Raw genomic sequence first — 19,251 nt, 5'->3', positions numbered from 1 at the left:
TAAGTATCAGTGTTATTTTAACCTATCACTGAGATACTTTTTAAAGGATTTATACATTTAAACATTTGAATTGATATTTTCCGTTTTAATTTTAGTTAAAGCGTCAGTAATTCTGGTGTGTGATTTGTCATTTTTATTATTATTTTATTCATTATTTTAAAAATAGTTTTCATAGATGTTTATTGTCCTGGTTACTAGTTGAAAGTTTTTCTCTATTTTATTTCACTAAACGTTTATTTTAAGTTAAATAATGATAATAATAATAAAATGGTTTAGTTTTTTAACTATAATAACCTCGCTAAGGATTTAAGACATGACAAATTATTATTATTATAATTATTGGCGATGTAGGACAGGCACTTGACACGTTGTAGCATCTATGCCACTAGAGGGTAACCTCATACAGTACCTATGTTAACACTACAGGCTACACTCAAAGCAGTTTATCTGATTCTCATGTATTTATAAAGTCCTCTTCCAACACAGCCTTCAAATCATTTATCCTTTTACTTCATATTTACTCATTCCTCTGGTTAGCGCGCTTCGAAAACATCAGTTTCTCATCAGGGGCATATATTTTCAGGTCGACTAATCTTTCATTTTGCATGAGAAGAGGCGGCCTGTACACGCGTACCTCGGCCCCCACGCCCACGATGCAGTCATTGGACGACGACAACAACGGGGTGGGGTTTCGCAAACACTTTGGACGATGTGATTGGACAACGCTTACGCGAAGGCGGGGCCCATGACGCCACCGTCCTCGGACTAGAGAAAGACGCCATTTTGTTTTTTAGCGGTGAGGAGGAGTACCGGAAAAATTGTAGCGAAACTGCACCAAAAGGTAAATAATGTCGAAACTACACATTTTGCGTTGTCATTCTGACGTATGTCATATAGAGGTCTTTTAATTTACCTGTCGTCTACATGTGGCTCTCAGAAACCGTGACTTCGGTTAATGAATTATCGTTTCAGTCAGGGAGGCTAACAGGCTAACTAACGGATGTTTGCTTAGCTGATGTGGAGCTGCACAACTACTTATCCGAATATACAGACATTTTCATCGCCCCCTTTTCAAGTAAACATGTTTTTACATTCTTCAAAATTGTATAGCTTCTCGGGAGTGACCGGAGTAAATAAGTAGCAGCGAAGTAAACAGTGATCGATCTAGTTATCTGGCCTGCGCCCTTAGCACATAGCAGACGACAAGGCGTCGCTCGCGACACGAGCTGAATGATCCCTTTATAATGAACGCCGACAGTCTGCGTTGATTGTGAGATCTAGTTGTTCTCTTAGCTAGCAGTGTAAACATAAACGAATGAGGAATTCAACAAATTATTAGATCAGAGTGACTCAAAATCAGCATTACAGCTACTGTGCGTAATCTGAATGATTGTTAGGCCGTGTTTCTGAGATCCTTCTGTACGAAGAAACTGACGCTTTATTGCTTGTGTGCGTCTGTTTTTACGAGTTCAACAGAAATGGTGCCTGTATAACCTCATGCAGGTCTAAAGTGGTTTGCTTTTTGACAAGCGAGAACGGGATTGATCCAGTCTTTTGCATCATAAAAAATTTGAGAACCGAGTAACGTTATGTAAAAATAATAAATAAATAAAAACAGTGATAGTATGTCATCTTTCATGTTTCTACATAACTGGCAGGTGTCAAACACCAGGTTTCACTAATGTATGAAGGGATCGATTCACTCAAAGTGTGCTTGTAGTTCGCTGTAAATTATGATTTTTAACCTCCATTCAGTTCTAGGTCAGGTGAGAACTAGATCTGTTTTTATTCGTGTAGTTGTACCGCTTCTGTAAGGTGTCTTGTAAGCAAGCACAGCCTCCCAGACATCCTGATTATGAATGACTGGCGTGTTGATTTCTAGGTGGGAAGCATTTCTCGCTATAATTGGTTGTCTCTGTCGCAACATTCAAACTGTGGATGGGATCAGATGTTGTCATGTGATTTTTCTCTAGCCTCTGTTATGCTCTCACTTCCTAGTATGCCTGATAAATGGTTTGTCGTAACCATTTCAGTCTTTGATCTTTTTGCACGTTAGATGAGCATTTTCATTCTCATATCTTGCAAGTATCAAGAGTGTTTAATCTCACTTGATTGACCTATTAGAGATCTGGATGTATTTGACACCAGGTTTGTTTTTATGGATGTTTTTTGTACATCATTTAAAAGTAAATATTTAAGGTTATGATTAATCAGCTTGATCACTGCTATTATTTTTCGAGCATATGATGGGACTCAGCTGGATGGGAAGATGTTGATTTCTCTCATTATGAGTTGTTTATTAGCCAGAGCATTCTGTCTTTCATGCATAACTTTATACATCATTATTTAGATTGCTGATACTCCCTGCAGGGAAAATAAACATTTTCTGTGTGTAATGTGTGTTTTAGGGAAAGTCAGTTATTGTAAATGTTAGCAGACAGCTGCTGGAGTTACACAGGAGAAACACAATTTAGACTACTGTTTAAAAGTTTGGGTTCAGTAAGATTGTTTATTATTATTATTTAAATGTATTATTCAGCAAGGATGCTGGAAATTGATCAAAATTCACAGTAAACTTTTATAATGTTACGAAATATTTGTTTCAAATAAATGCTGTTGTTTTGAACTTTCAGCTTATAAAAAATTGAAAATAAATGTTTATTGAGCATCAAATCAGCCTATTAGAATGATTTCTGAAGGATCATGTGACACTGAAGACTGGAATAATTATGCTAAAAATTCAACTGACATCACAGGAATAAATTAGATTTTAAAATAGAAAAGTGTTATTTTGCGTTGTAATAATATTTAACAATATTACAGGTTTATCAAATAAATCTAGCATTGGTAAGCATTAGAGATTTCTTTCAAAATCATAAAAAAATCTTACCGACCCCAAACTTTTGAATGGTAGTGTAAGTGAATGTTACTCTGCATTTAAGTATTAAGGTGAAGACTTCACAGTAAGAATGGGGTCGTTATTGAAGCTTGGCCTTAACGTTAAATGCCATCAGTTTCAGCATGACTAGCTCAGTCTGTTGTAACCAGTGGAAACAACAACAAAAAATAAAAAGTCAGCAATACTCATCACATTTGATGCATGATTTATAGACGTGTTGCTGCACAGAGGGATAAAGTGAATCACTGTGGAGAAAGAGCAAAGTTTCACTTAACACAACCAATTTTTATTTAAATGTTAAGACAGTCACTGAAACATGTTACTGGCATCATATATATTTTTTAAATTTGATCAAGGCTTTGTAGACTGATGATCGAAATAATCTTCAATGTAATGTGTGAGGTTCTAGCTTTATTTACACAGGGCAGAGTTTAATGTATGTCTAGAGCAACTTCATTAGCAAGAGTTTCTCGTTTCACCTTTTCTACTCAATAATTACATTTCTATGGTTCTTGTAAATAATTGATGTGGCTTAATTTGTTGCTGACATACCCTATGGCCGATAAAAAAAAAAAAAATCTTTGAATTGGTCCATTATTTCTCCAAAACGTCTGGTCTTACCTTTTCTTTCCTTATCTGAAACACACATCGACCACAATGCAACCCGTCTGACTGATCAGCGAGTCAGCCTGTGAAAATGTGCAAGTTACAGAATGAGTCAAATTTTTTTGTAGCACTTCCTTGTATTTGCTGGGACTTCTTCCAATGATGTGGCCCCTTGTAGAGCACATCATTTAAACAAAAAGGGTGTTTTTCAAATAGTTTGAAGCTTATGTAGTCCTTTTGTTCTGTTGGGACTTTGTTTCAACTCTGGTGTCACTGCATTCTGAAGCCCTACCTTTTTTCTTTTTACCCAAAGGACACTGCTCTCACAATCTCATTGGGTGTGTTCTCACACCATTCTTAGCGCCTAACTTTTGTGCCACAATTAGACTCAGTAGACTAGACAAAGTACATTTCTTCAGATTGAGTAGGGTAAACGTACCTATTAAGCTCACCAAAATCTACTTTGAGACATTTTTAGTGTACAAGAAGATATTGGTTTCAGTACTAAAAGTTATGTTAAAATATTAATCTTTCACACAGAAATATTAAATTTTATTTTAAATGACAAAAGCATTTAGTTAAGATATACATAATTAAATTCAAAAAGTGTGGCTGTGCTTAATGGGTACATTTGTGTACCCTTTAAGCACACCCCTGTTCCCATTAAGCTCACATCATGTTTTATTAAATATTCTTGTTTATTTTAAGCACATTTTTTAAAGAATAATTGTAAAAATATTTTTTTGACGGTACAAAATCAATCACAAAAAACCAGGACACTAAAATCAAGCAACAAAGCATTCAAGTCGATCAGTTATATATTCATAGTGAAGTGTCATTTAAGCACATTGCAACATCTATCCACGTTCAGCTAAGTAACACATGTTCAAAAATCAAATAAAACAAACCAATAAAACATTTAATTAATGGGGATGAACACAGAAACTAGCCTCATTATAAACCTCTTTTTAAATGGATGTCAATTTATCTATAGTCTCTCATGGCTGGAATACACTACACAGTTTTTGCCCTGATTTTCCACAGATTTACAGTCTGGAGTAGTTGATGCTGGTTGGCAAAGGTCAGAGCTATTCTGCAGATTTTAGTTGATAGAATCCATAGAAAACGATTAACTTAACTTAAAGTGACAACCATCAGTTAATATTTAAAGTCTGTTTATGAAGTATTTACATAGACGTTCAATGTGCAAGCAACAGTTTTTGATAAATTTCATGTAATATTTATTAAAATGACAGGATTTTTGCTAAATAAATAGTCTAGGTCATGTATTAACATATTTTAATATGAACAACTATTATTAACAATATCTATGAAATAATACTTTTTTCTTATTGATGTCTTACTGAAGCTGTGTGATTTTTCATAGTAGTGCACCCTTTAAGCTCACCTTAAAATAAAATGAAATCTTTAAAAATTACAGAACTATTCAAAATATCACTGTGCTTCATGGCATTATAATTGAATCATGATTGAAACAGTGGCAAACACATAAAATAAGCTCAGTGAATCAGATTCAATCTCTCCTGCAAGTTTGCTGCATTTTTGTCCAAAACGGCAAGTCTTTCTGGATTCAGACTCAGTGGTTTGAGAGTCCAGGCTTTAGATGAACTTCTTCTTTATTAACTACCGAAAATTATAAATTAAAATACTCAAAGGCCGAAGTATCAATGTAATAAGTAGACTGATGAATGATTGTATCAGTACAGATCTTACATTTTTCATACACTACAGGTTTTGAAGCAGATTAACAAGGTAACCCATCTATTGCATGAAACCAAACAAACAAATTTCTGAATTATTATGGTTTTCGGTTTATAATTCTTCAAACATGTCTTTAAACATGTCCCAAATCATCTAGGCACAAAAAAGGAGAGATGGACTGACAGTCTGAATAGGGATATGCTGGCTTCATGGTCTAAAACTGTAGTTTATCGCTTGAGTTACAGTTGGGATTAGAGTGTAACTCAGTCGATGGGGACCAGGATCTCCAGCCCTTTCTCTCTGTGTCTCTGATTAATTCAGAGAGCAGGTGTCTCCTCTTACAGGTTTGTCAGGTTTCTGGTTACCTCCTGTACTCTTCTTTCCACCGATGGCATCTTGCATTCACCTCATCACTGCTGGGTCTTTTGTTTCTCTGTCTCTCCTCCTCCTCCTTTCTCTTCACATGGTGAATCAGCCTTGACCTACACTTGTTTCCTCAGTCAGATGTGGTTGAACCATAACAAGCATTCATGGCACATTGAACGCTTAATCACTTCCTGTGTATGGATTGTGTCATTTGGGTCTTTAATTTCTTTCAAATGGATACTATGCATTTATTTAGCAGATATCTGAATTTGCATCTTACAGCAGAGTGATTTGGGGTTGAGTGCTTTGACTTGAATCGTCGCCGCTTGCAGGGTTTAAGCTTCTGTTTTTCAGTTTCCACCCCAATCATTGTTATTATGTGACACCATCTTCAGGCAGTCAAAATATTGTTTGGCTGTAGTAATGAAGTTGCTGGGGTTTTTTTGGTCAGTAATTTCAATTGGACAGTGACTTGAGGGAGGCATTTTTCTCCTCTATAGACCTTATGTAACTAGTCTTCTGTCTTCCTTTTTTATAACCACGATGTGAAGGTAAAGTCGTACGAATTTATGAATTTATTGCTTGTTTTAAAATCTTATTGGTCTACTGAGATTTGACATCTGCTTCAAACATTAAAATGTACATGAAATCTTTTGTTAAAGTTTATCCATTTCACCAGCTAATTACTCTTCAACAGTGATGCTATAGGGCTACCGCAAAAACAGAAGTTCAAAGACAAAATTCTAAAGAGGGCTGCGCACTTGTTTCTCTGGCGTATAAGATCTAATTCCATCCACCTTCTCTGTTCTTCTCTGCAGATCCGCCACCATGGGGAATATGTTTGCAGGCCTCTTTAAGAATCTCTTTGGGAAGAAAGAGATGAGAATTCTGATGGTTGGCTTGGATGCTGCTGGAAAGACCACCATCCTGTACAAACTGAAACTGGGAGAAATAGTCACCACCATCCCCACTATCGGTCTGTGATTCTTGCACTTTTACCATGCTTTCTTTCTCAGTTTTCCCTATTTCAGGCTACCAAACTTATTTTTCACCATCGTATTGGTATACATCTCATGAGTACTGCTGTTTTATTTCTCTTAGTGCGCTTGGTTCTGGAAATGTTATTTTCTCCATGGGCATTTAAAAAACATAAATTAAAAAGTTGTAAGGCATGAATCAATTCAACCAGCTCTGAAATTAGTCATTAGAAAGGCTTACTTTGATTTTAAGAAAAAAAGTTTCCTGTATTTTTAACTCTTAATTTACTTTTATCCATTGTCCCTTCCTTCCCCATCTCATTCCATCTCTTTGTGTCCTATCTTATCCCTCTATCCCATCTCTTTCTCTGCTGTCTGTATGTGTAAAAATTCTTTGCCCTCGGGCTGTAGCATTATTCGAGTGGGGCCCCAGCATGAGACACAAGAAGTTCATGCCTTTTCGCCGTCATTGCATCTGTCCCTCTTTTCTTTGAGCCAGTGTTTAACTTGTCCCCTTTTCTCTTTGCAGGTTTTAATGTTGAGACGGTAGAGTATAAGAACATCAGCTTCACTGTGTGGGATGTGGGTGGTCAGGATAAGATCCGGCCGCTTTGGAGGCACTATTTCCAAAACACACAAGGTGAGTGTCCACACAGACACACAGAGAACCAGGTATTGAGCAACTCTTGAGTGCATACTTAAGTCTGTCACTTTTATTTCCACAGGCCTGATTTTTGTTGTGGATAGTAACGATAGGGAGCGAGTGAATGAGGCGAGGGAGGAGTTGACGAGGATGCTGGCGGAGGACGAGTTGAGAGATGCTGTTCTGCTCGTCTTTGCCAACAAACAGGTAAAAGGGAGAAAAACTAAATTCTTTAAACGCAAGAAGCGTCAGCACAGCAGTCCAAGTATTCATTTGGTTCCTTTTCTGACTTTTGCTGTGGTTGATGTCATGTGTGTTTCATTGATTGGCCTGGGTATCAATATAGTTCTGATTTGATTTAATTCTGATTCACCAGCTCTTAATTAAAATCTGTTTGGATTTGATTAGATTCAGATTAAGGTATACTAGTTTCTTTCTTAAGGAATATTTCACATTTATCGATTTTGCTTATACTGCTGTTCAAAAGTTTTTTGAAGAAATTAGTTCTTTTATTTAGCAGGCATTTTGTTCAGCGGCATTAAAGGGATAGTTCACCGAAAAATGAAAATTCTGTCATTAATTACTCACCCTCATGTTGTTCTCAGACCCTCCCATAGACAGCAAGGGTCCTTACACGATCAAGGTCCAGTGATGCCGTTGAACACACGGCGTGATGATATTGAACACAAGGCATGTGTTCAACGTCATCACGCTGGATCTGGATCAGCGCTTGCGTCATGTACTGTCGTGAACACGCGTCCACAAGAGAAACAATAGAGACGAAAATGTGGAATAAAAAGTATTCTCGTGGCTTTGTAAAATTAGACTAGACCTTGATCTTTTCTGAACCTTGATCGTGTAAGGACCCTTGCTGTCTATGAGAGGGTCTAAGAGCTCTCAGATTTCATCAAAAATATCTTAATTTGTGTTCCGAAGATGAACAAAGGTCTTACGGGTTTGGAACGACATGAGGGTGAGTGATTAATGATAGAATTTTCATTTTTGGGTGAACTATCCTTTGAAATTTCTCAAAAGTGAGAGTTAAGACTTTTGTTGTAAGGAAAAAGTTATATTTTAAATAAATGCTGTTTTGTTTTTTAACTTTTTACTAATCAAACAATATAGAAAAAAAGTATCACTGGTTACACAAAAATATTAAGCAGCTGTTTTTAACATTGATAATAAAAATAAATGTTTTTTGAGCACCAATTCAGCATATTATACTTATTTCAGATTTGCTGATTAAAATCTAGCTTTGTCATCACAAGAATAGATTGCATATTAAAATAGACTTTTTTTTTTTACCTCTCTGTAAATGCTGTAGATTAAATGCACCAGTACTTTAGACTGATTCAAACCACTAACTCATCTTTTTTTTAACTACTACACTGGCCACTTTTTTTTAACTACTACACTGGCCACGTTTTTGTTTATGTTGTTGATTCATTCAAATGAACTGGCCCATATGAGTCATTAAAGTTAGTTCAGCAGAACACAATGACAACTGCACGACGGGCCAGCACATTTTCACACAGCCAGTAAAAATAGGCATAGCCAGAAAGATCTTGCGTTTTTATGAATCAATGTCGAGCAAATCAAAAAAAGGTGTTTTTAAAAAGCTCAGTATTTGACTGCATTGCTCTTTTCATCCGTTGCGCAACAGGACCTGCCCAACGCGATGAACGCAGCTGAGATCACAGATAAGCTCGGCCTTCATTCCCTGCGTCATCGTAACTGGTACATCCAGGCCACCTGCGCCACCAGTGGGGATGGCCTATACGAAGGGCTCGACTGGCTCTCCAACCAGCTCAAAAACGCTAAATGATCCATTCCAACCTCTCCTCTTCTGTCAGCGCTGTGTGTATGAATGTGTGTGAAGGGTGACAGCACTGGTTTCAGTCTTGCCCGGTTGCCCAGTTTATCCATTTCTTTTTCTTGTCCAGTCTTGTATACGTCAGAGGCTCTGCTCAGTGCTGTCTTTAATACACATGCAAGAGTGTGTGTGTTTACGTGTGTATGTGTGTGTGAACTGAGGGTGGGAGTAGCCTTGCTGTGCCTTTCAAAATAGACACTCAGTGTACAGCACGGTTCTCTCTTTCTCTCTCTTCTCCCTCCTCTCCCCATGGTTTTCTGCACGCAAAGAATGACCCAGGATGTTAAATATTTCTGTTACCTAATTCACTGAAACCAGACTATAGGCCTGATTTGTCCCTTTCCCAATGTTTAAAGCAATCACGCATGTCTAAAATGTTACAAGGTGTGAGTTGCCATTCTTTGACCCCACATTTGATAAAACTCATTGTAACCTGCATCAGGTTGGGAAAAAAAGAAGGAATAAATCAGACAATAAAGTGACATTTCTTTTCCATCCATTCTTCACGTTATTTGAAAATCATGCTAATGCTTTCAGGTACGTCACATGACGCTTTCCATGTGAACACCAGCTCGCTTTCCCTACTGCTGTCCTCAGTCAAGCGCATTCAAGCACAAGCCTGTGAAACCTTTCGTTTACACAAAGTCAGTTTGTACATCTTGAACTGTGGGGAAGAAATCATTTGACCCTGTGTGTCTGCTTTGTTTTTTTGTTTTTGGATCTTGCTGATCATCTAATCAGATCCCAGGCACTAACTAACAGCCTTACATGTGTGATTGCCATGTAAGAGACAACTGCAGAAGTGATGAGCGTTTGTGGGAGTATGGAGGGCCTTCTGCTGGAGCAGCGAGGCCTTTTGCGAGCTGCTCCCACTCCAGTGATCCTTTTGGCTTTTTTTTTTTTTTTTATGGTCTCTTTCAAGTTGTCCTGCATCATATGTACAGTCAGAATCTCATGAGTGTTCAGGTGAGGCCACTAAGGGCTTTTTGAGATGCATTCATTCTCCCTATTGTAATCTAAAATTGAGACACCTGATAGATAGGTGAAGATCCAGGCACATCTGTGACTGATCCAGTCGCCAACGAGCTCCAGTGGTTCCTCGGTTGGTATGAGAGAATTGCAGAACAGCTGCAGGTCAAAATGCAAACTCCTCTAGCCAGCTTTAGTCCTCCCTCTTCCATTTCTCACATTCTTTCCTCCTTCCTTGTTTCTCTTCATCGGTTGATGGCTGCTCTACCTGATGCACCAGTCCATTTTGAAACAGGTCACTGATAGTATCAAGCACCAGCAGAGAGAAGTTCGCTTTGAGAACGTGTACACGCATCTTAAAATAATCCAAAACTGACAAACATGTTTTGTTTTCCTTCATATTCCAAAGGCAACTGCAGTGTTGAATACAGCATTGAACATTGTGCTGTAATGATTGCAGTGGTCCTAACCCTGTACTGACCTCTCACAAGGGAATAGGTGACGTTTCACCATGTGTGAAATGTGATAGCAACGTGAATGCATGTTATTCATTTGTTTTCTTCCCCCTTTGTCTGTCACCAAATTCATGTTTCATAACTCTAATAATGTTTTTTGGCCTTTTAGTTATTCTGATACAGATCTACTGTAGTAGATAAAGATTTATTTGAATAAGCATCATCTATGATAAGTAATTAAATGTATGAGTATGAAAATGTATTTAGCTTGCAGATTTCATTTAGCTATCCTATGTTCAGATGTGAAGCTTTAATTTCAAAAATTCTGTAAAATAATAGGAGCAAGGAACGTGTGCACATGTTTGTTTTCTTTTACTGAAATGGTTTTTGTTTTTAGCTTTTTTTTTTTTAAAACCCATCTTGTAACATCTGATAAATGCACTATAATAAAGAGATCTCTATTACAATTGATTTGTTGTTGTTCCTTTATTTTACAACTTTTGTCATTATTCAAATCTTCATGGGACCTATTGGTGGAGCTCTGGTGTGGTTATGTCAGACACTAGTTCAACTGCAGGTGGTGCTGTGGAACTGATGCTGACACTGACAAGGCAAGAGTTATATAGTTATCAGATTGACAAATACAATGCCTTATAAAGACATCAAGTCAACGTTAACTCTGAGCTTTTATTATTTATTTACCTTAACAGTTTGCTTACATTTTACTTCATTGTCCAGCCTCTTTGATATGTGGACACCCAAACAGGTCCTGCACAAGACATTACAGCTTTCATAAAGAACCACTAATACACATTCTGTTGAATAATTTCAAATAACTTTTCTCTCATAAATCAATCCTGAAATCTTAAATATCCTATTGGGGTCTTGTCATAAATGAAAAACATGTATTGCACATATGACCCAACAATTCAATGAAGTTAACAGTTCACATTTTATTTCCTATTAAATGAGCTACTGCACCATATTTTTGGCCCTGGAAAAGTTAAAATTTTAGCTTGTCATTAAGTTACGAATGCTTATTCAAGAACATCTTGGAGAATGAATTCAAAGTTCTGGATAAGACTGGTAGCTTCATTTACATAGTAAAAAAAAAAGAAGGCTATACATTGCCAAAGCATTGGTAACAAAAAGTTGTGGACACCATTATAAAGATGGCATTAGTTAAAGAGGAGTGCAAGGACATGACTGTTGCAGAGCCATGATGAATGTGGTTGCCACACACAGAATTTCCATTTTAAATAGCCATAGTAACTACAGCCTATTGCCTGAGCTGCTCCAGCATCCTACATAGGACTATTTGGCAGACAAATGGATTTGAGGATTACAAGGCAAAAAAAGCCATTTGTTTGTAATCCATAGAAAATATAAATCAAGTTAAACAAAATGGGTCTAGAGAAACCATGTCAACTGGAGAATAAGATTTGAGCTGCACAATGAAAACATCCATCTTCTGCTTTTCTGGGACTAGGTCATGGTGGCAACAGACCCATATGAGCAGCCCATATGTTATCCATTAATACATGTAGAGATCCTGGAGAAGAGATTAAATAAACCACAAGAATGCTATAAAGACATATGCCACTATGAAGGATATTTAACTGTGATCACTGTATAAAATGGCATTGTGGTAGGTAACAGACAACGTGGCAGTGAGAAAACCCAAGAGAAAGAGACTTTTCTCTCTCTCTCTCTCTCTCTCTCTCTCTCTCACACACACACTAATGGAAGGGGCAACAGAGCTTAAAGGGTTACTCCACCCCAAAATGAAAATTGTGTCAATCACTTACCCCCATGTCGTTCCAAACCCGTAAAAGCTTTGTTCGTCTTCAGAACACAATGGAAGATATTTTGGATGAAAACCGGGAGGATTGTGATGGTCTCATTGACTGTCAAGGCCCAGAAAAGTATAAAAAGCATCGTCAGAATAGTCCATCTGCCATCAGTGGTTCAATCTGAACTTTATGAAGCTACGAGAATACATTTTGTACGCAAAGAAAAAACAAGAACAACTTTATTCAACAATTTGTTTCCTCTGTGACAGTGTAGCACCATTTTGTAGAGTTTCCGCTGGACACAAGCAGCGTACGTTTGCTGTTCTGTGTCAGCTGTAGCCCACAAATACACTATTTACGTTCAAATCAAAGCGTAAACAAACGTAGAAAGCGTATTCGTGTGGCGCGGCTGACTTTTCTGGGCCTTGACAATGTTAATTACTTGGCAGCCAATGGGAACATCACAAGCCTCCCGGTTTTCATCCAAAATATCTAAATTATATATAAATGGTGTTCTGAATACGAATGAAGCTTTTATGGGTTTGGAACGACATGGGGGTAAGTGATTAATGACACAATTTTCATTTTGGGATGGAGTAACCCTATAATGTTCAGCAAATATTATAGATAAACAGTTACATACCCTCTTATATTCCTTATGTTCTCAGCTGCTTAAGCATTTCCACAAACAATTGTTTCTGATACCCAAATTTAAGACTATACTCAAAATGGAACCATTACAGATCACCTACCATTTTCTTAGCCTAATTTTTCAATATGTTTGCAGTTTCCTTTAGGCCATTGTTCTGGAGAATTCTAGTTGACTAAAACTCTCCAAAAGGACTTGCCTATATTTTATTCCATCCAGGTTGTCCTTGATGCTAATACGCTTTCCAGTTACTCCTGTTACAAGATGCTGTCACCACAGTTAAGTGGGGAAACTATATTTGGTTTGCACCCAGTATAGCTCTTTCCTTTCAGGCAAGAAAGTTCAAGGTTGTGAAAATCTTTCTCTTTTTTTTTCCTTCTTACAAATTCATCTTTACACCCCACAGACAGCAGAATTGATGTATGCTTCCATTTCAGTTATTAAACCTCAACTGAGCAAAACTCTCAAACTGGAATTAATGATGCCATCGAGCAATTGAACACAGGTGGACTCGAATGAACATTAGGTTGTACCCTGTTAAGGTAATTAGCACAATCGCTCAAGATTAATCACTCCATCCAGTTTACAGTTAAACCAAAGGGCTCGGATTTCAAAAACATGAATTTCAGATATTCATTTTAAAGTTGGCACTAAATGAGAAATCACCATATCTATTTTTACAGCATCTTTATGACTTTAGTGTGAACAATTTAACCATGCATGCATCAAAATGTCATAACTTGATCTTCTGCTAAAACACAAGACTTGCATTTTGTATTGCATATACATGATTGCTGGCCTTCACCAATCACTGGGCTTGTTTACACTTGTCACTTAATGCATTTTCTCAAATTAGTTTTGTTATCTGATTTGTCAAAACTGCTCCATTTACACTTTAAAAACTTATGTAAAATTTATATGACTTAAACAATCAGATGCATTTACACTTGTACAGTTACGGCTGGAGTGCGTCTCAAAACACTTCTTGAAGCCTTGAATGTGTTTTAAAGGGCATTTACACCTGGTAATTTTCTGCAATCAGTTAGAGATGATCAATATATCATGAAGTGTAAATAGGTCCATTTAGTCTGCTAAAACATTGCCCCTCTCTTACAATCAACCTCCATCTTAATTCAGATCTGCCTCCATGCAATAGCTATTCTGCTCATTATTTTGCTGAGTTTCCTGTATATTGGTGACAAAAACCCAGTTGTTCAGTTATTACATCATTCAATGCTCACATGAGCCAGTCTCCATCTCCCATTAAAATGTGAAGAACATCTCACTTATGTGTTGCCACATAGAGAAAAACACTTCATGCTTGGGAATGGGAAAACTCAACCCAGGACTGAGATCCAATAGAGGAAATAAGAGGAAATAGATTCATCTGCCTGAAAAAAACTTCATTCTTGTTCATTCTTGTTCCCCGTGTCACTCACACATTAGCTGAGGTGAAGAACTACCATCACACTTCGAAATGAGCTTTTGTTAAAAATCAGCATCATGAGCATCCAGTTTTCTACTGCATTGTTCTGTACACTCACGGTACTCCACCCATCTCTCCTCCCTGCATTTCCCAATAACCATCACTGATATTTGGGATGATCGCAGGATAATGACTTCCAGTGGACTAAGTGTGATAATTTAATCGTATGCTTTGATGTTCCCTGGGATCTGCTGAGCTAAAAGATGTTAATTAGCATTATCGAAAAGAGGAGAGACAAGGAGGGATTTTACGCTAGATACTCTTCCCACTAGACTTGGTGTGTGTAATTACAAGGTTAATACAGTATTCTCATACTCCCTAGTGTGCTCTATTAACACCTACATAGACTTTTTGACTGGAGCACATATTAATTGACAGTGCTGGCAAGTCTTTAGCCTCAATAAGCTTACTGAGTTCAGGTGAAGTTCAATCAGTGGCCATCTTTTATGTTCTCTGTGGGCTATTTTCTATAGAAGTACACATTCTCCTAAATAGGGAAAGACAGAAATCTCCTAAAAGTCTTGTTACTATAAAGACAAATGAATAAAAATTTGACAGCAATCATATGATATATTTAGCTTTTTAGGTCTTATTACACTGTGTTCCAAGATACATTAAATCCACATTTTCAACTAGGCCTCAGTGCATCGATTTAGAAAAATACATAATCATAAATAAACATGATGTTAGTTTATGTTATGGAGAAAATCTTATAAGTCTTGCAAAAAAATATTCAAAGTCGGAATTCCAGAGGACAAAATAAGACATTTTTGAAGGAGACAACAAAGCTAAGCTTTGACCCTCTCACTCAAAGCTAACATTTTTATATGATTTTCAACCATCTTATTTTAGGAGTTCTCTTCCTGATACTCCCGAACTCTGTTCCCATGGTCTCCTCATTACTTGGTTGTTCTACCTTGTAAGAGTGGCAGACTGCCAATTAGCCTGCATCAAAACATGTCACAAAAATTATTATTTTTTGATGTTTGATATGCAATAGTGATGATATTTTTTGCACTATTTTTTATCATAAGACCATGTTCGAAAGCCACGTGGCCTAGAAAAGCATCTTAGTATCAATACAAATGCCAAGTTCAGCCAAAATCCCATTCTTTCCCATGTGACTTCTTTCTCAGGCATGTAGGCCATGAGGCCCTCAAAACACATCTGGCTTTTGTAATATTCAAACTATTTCTACAGTTGTTTTCTATAGGGTAAATCAAATAATTTCATCAGTTATAAGTTAATGTTTCTGGGCTAAAGCATCTTCAAAAACAATATTCACATGATAGAGCACTATTATCAAAATTACTTTTCAAAAACGTTAGGGCGTTTAAATTATGGTAAAATTATGTATTGTACTCAGTGAACAACATATCCGTGTATTAAGCTATTATAGGCTACTACAACATATTTGTCGACTGTTGAGTCATTCAAAAATGTTGTAGGCCGATGGTATTGAACTTAAGAAAAAGTCTTACTGAAAAATTTGATTGATTAAAATATTTTTTATTTAATTGATTAAAGGTAAACATTTAATTCATCCAGCTATTTTGGTATCTATTTCATAATATATATATATATATATATATATATATATATATATATATATATATATATATATATATATATATATATTGTTTTTTTTTTTTTTTTTTTTTTTTTTTTTCCTAATTCGTTCAAAACGATTCAGCACTTGACCAAGCTGTTCGAATGACATTGTTCCAGGCCACTGTTCGGCTCTCAAACAACAAAACCACCCCAAGAGGGAGCCTTTCACAACAACTGCAGGTGAGAGGCGTTGCTATTCATCCAACACTCCTGTTATTTAATGCATGCTTAAATTATATCAAGCTTCTCAGCTTATTATTACAGTGCTGAATTTAGCAAAGTCAGCAGTCAGATATGAACCGCAATAAAGAGTTAATTGCAAAAGCAGCATTCAAACCTCTATGACTTGGCATCTGTTCTCATTGTTACTGACTTGCTGTAGAAGTGTACTTGTAAATTTCCCACCAGTTTATGAGCACTTATTCATGCATCTCAGCACAAAGCTGTCCCCATATGCTGTGATTTAAAGGGAGCCGCTGATGGGGAACGAAGCATTGGTGACAACACAAACACGGCAGGTGGGAATGATGGGAAACCCTAGGTATATAGATAGATATATGACTCCAGCTTATGTTTGATTGTAAACATTTGTGTTTAGATAACGTGTGTTGAAGTTGCAAGGACTGTGAGACCTGTTGTGTGTTGGTTCCTCTCGCACCGTTTCCCTCTAATAGTAGAAGGGACTGAATCTCAGGGGACATGTTACCTTGGAAACGGAATCTTACTTATTTATAGAGTCGGAGAGGAGAGAGAAAAAGAGCAGGAACAGATAAGAAAAAGAAACCTCCTGTCTTTCTCTCTCATCCACATCTGGGGGCTGTTTGATCGGTGAGGCACGTCTCTTAAATATTCATATCGAATTTAGCATCTCACACCTCTAGTTCAGCGCCATAGTAACCCCACCCAATGTCTCCCAGGAGTGAAAACAGGCGCATGCATCACACATGCACTCAACCAGCATTAATCGCATTGATCGCTGAACCTATGGGTCCTTTGAAATTTGAGGGCAGTTATTCATTTGACAAGCTTCAGCCTCCACCACACAGAGCATCTCTCCTCCCCTTTAATCCCAAAGGACTATTTGAAGGCCATCGTAGATTGAGGAAAGATGGATGGATGAGAGTTTATTTCTCCTTTATTCCCCACACTGCCATAAAGGAACAAAGTATAATTGAGAAGACATTTTTCCTCATATTTCTTTGCAAAGTTAGCGTTTTGATATAGCTGATCGAAGTATGTTAAAGGTCATGTCTATCACATCATCGATTCATAATTCCATGCCTTCTTTTTATGGAGCACTAGAAGTGACATGAAAATAAAATGAAGGAATCTGTTATTACTTTCAGAAAACATAAAAATGGAAATAAAAAATAATTCTCATTTTAAATGGAAAATTAGTAGACATTTAAAACTATTTAATCCATGTTGTTAAAATAAAATGATAAAGTAATATATATTTTTATTTTTTATTAAAATATGTGTCTAAAATAAAATGGAACATACGTATTTAATTTTTTTTTTATTTAATTCATGTTTTAAAATGTAGTTTGATAAAAACAATCAAATAGTAAATTATACTTTTATGAGAATTGTTTTTAGATGCACAATTCTGTGTTTTCTAGAGTTGAGAAAGGCATATTGTAAATGTGTGTTTTATCTTGAGTGCCCCTTTAGTTATTCATTGTGTGTATGCAGGTATAAATGTGCATGTGTGATCTCATGTTTGATGCATTTTGTGTTTATATACAGTGGGAACATGGTTTTGCTCTTTGTTTAGTTTGAGTATTTGTGTACATCTATGAACATTTCATTGGTTATCTGACCTCTTTTAGGGTGTCAGATCACATTGTCCTCTGCATCAGATCGACAGATCACATCCAGCTTCACACGCAATCACTGGGCACGCAAGCTATACTCTAAGGACATTGAGTAATAGTTTTTTTCTCTCATGTGTATTTGTGTATATATATATATATATATATATATATACACACACACATAAGTACACACAGTGTTGGGTAGTGACTGATTACACGTAATTTGGATTATGTAATCTGATTCCAAAAATTCAGCACTCATAATTAAATTATATTACTTTTCAAAATGCTCATAATCAGATTACTGTTACTTTATATGGATTGCATGATTACATGTTATTCACACAATGTTAGCAGGGTATTCATCATTTATTTCTTCTTCTTTTCTCTTTGAAAGCTTCCTTTCTAAAAATCTGTTTCATACCATTTAGCTTTGGAAATTTTGGATGCACAATGTCATTGCTGTTTTTATATTTATCAAATCAAATCAAATCACTTTTATTGAAAGCCTTGGTGAGTGAAATTCTTGAGATCGTGCTCCAGACAGTGCAGAAACAATTTACATATAAACATTACCATACATACTTACAGACTTATACAGATGACAATGTGTAATATACACATACTTATACTCAGTACACACAGTGTACTATTAGACATACTTACAGTTATCAATACACATTCTACGCCGTACACATATATACACACAATAATATGCAAAGATGCAGCAGATTATACATAAACTGGATACGCAAATGCCATGGATGTGCATTGGATGGTATCCAGTGGTAGCAAAAAGATTGTTGTATTAGTGTAGTGTGTACTGGTAGTCCAGTTTGAACTGTATTGGAATTAAAGTGCAGTGCGTGGCATACTGCAAGGTGGGAGTATGCTGTAAGGTGTATTAGTTCTGACTGTTCATTAGCCTGATAACCTGAGGATAAAAGCTATCCCTCAGTCGGCTAGTGTGGGATCGGATGCTGCAGAGACGTCTTCCTGAGGGCAGCAGAGAGAGCAGTCTGTGGGACGGGTGGCTGGAGTCATTGATGATCCTCCGGGCTTTCCTTATACACCGCCTGGTGTAGATGTCCTGGAGGGAGGGAAGCTCACCTCCAACAATGTGAAGGGCAGTTCCCAGGACCCTTTGCAGAGCTTTGCGGTTGCCAGCAGTACTGTTTCCAAACCAGGAGGTGATGCAGCTGGTCAGGATGCTCTCCACAGTGCAGGTGTAGAATGTTCTGAGGATGCTGGGGCTCATTCCAAACTTCCTCAGCCGTCTCAGGAAGAAGAGGCGTTGATGTGTCTTCTTCAGCACTGCATCTGTGTGAGCGGACCATGTGAGATCCTCAGTGATGTGAACGCCGAGGAACTTAAAGCTGTTTACC

At 37.0% G+C, this 19,251-nt stretch overlaps 1 protein-coding gene across 1 annotated transcript; it reads left to right on the top strand.

The window, feature by feature from the left end:
- Nucleotides 1–753: 753 nt before the first annotated feature.
- Nucleotides 754–10,979, top strand: LOC306867880 (ADP-ribosylation factor 1-like). Its single transcript, XM_079413815.1, has 5 exons — nt 754–841; nt 6,412–6,569; nt 7,100–7,210; nt 7,296–7,420; nt 8,877–10,979. The coding sequence occupies exons 2-5, from the start codon at nt 6,422–6,424 to the stop codon at nt 9,036–9,038; spliced, it is 546 nt and encodes a 181-aa protein (XP_079269941.1). The 5' UTR covers nt 754–841; nt 6,412–6,421; the 3' UTR covers nt 9,039–10,979.
- Nucleotides 10,980–19,251: the final 8,272 nt, after the last annotated feature.

Source organism: Barbus barbus (genome assembly GCF_936440315.1).
Source record: "Barbus barbus genome assembly, chromosome: 4".
NCBI lineage: Eukaryota > Metazoa > Chordata > Actinopteri > Cypriniformes > Cyprinidae > Barbus > Barbus barbus.
This window is presented reverse-complemented; position numbering and strand designations above follow the sequence as displayed.

Excerpts from the sequence above, each read along its gene's own strand:
- LOC306867880 (XM_079413815.1), top strand. The coding sequence starts at position 6,422 with ATGGGGAATATGTTTGCAGGCCTCTTTAAGAATCTCTTTGGGAAGAAA. Across the intron at positions 6,570-7,099 it reads CACCACCATCCCCACTATCG|GTTTTAATGTTGAGACGGTA; the intron begins GTCTGTGATTCT and ends TTCTCTTTGCAG. Across the intron at positions 7,211-7,295 it reads CTATTTCCAAAACACACAAG|GCCTGATTTTTGTTGTGGAT; the intron begins GTGAGTGTCCAC and ends TTATTTCCACAG.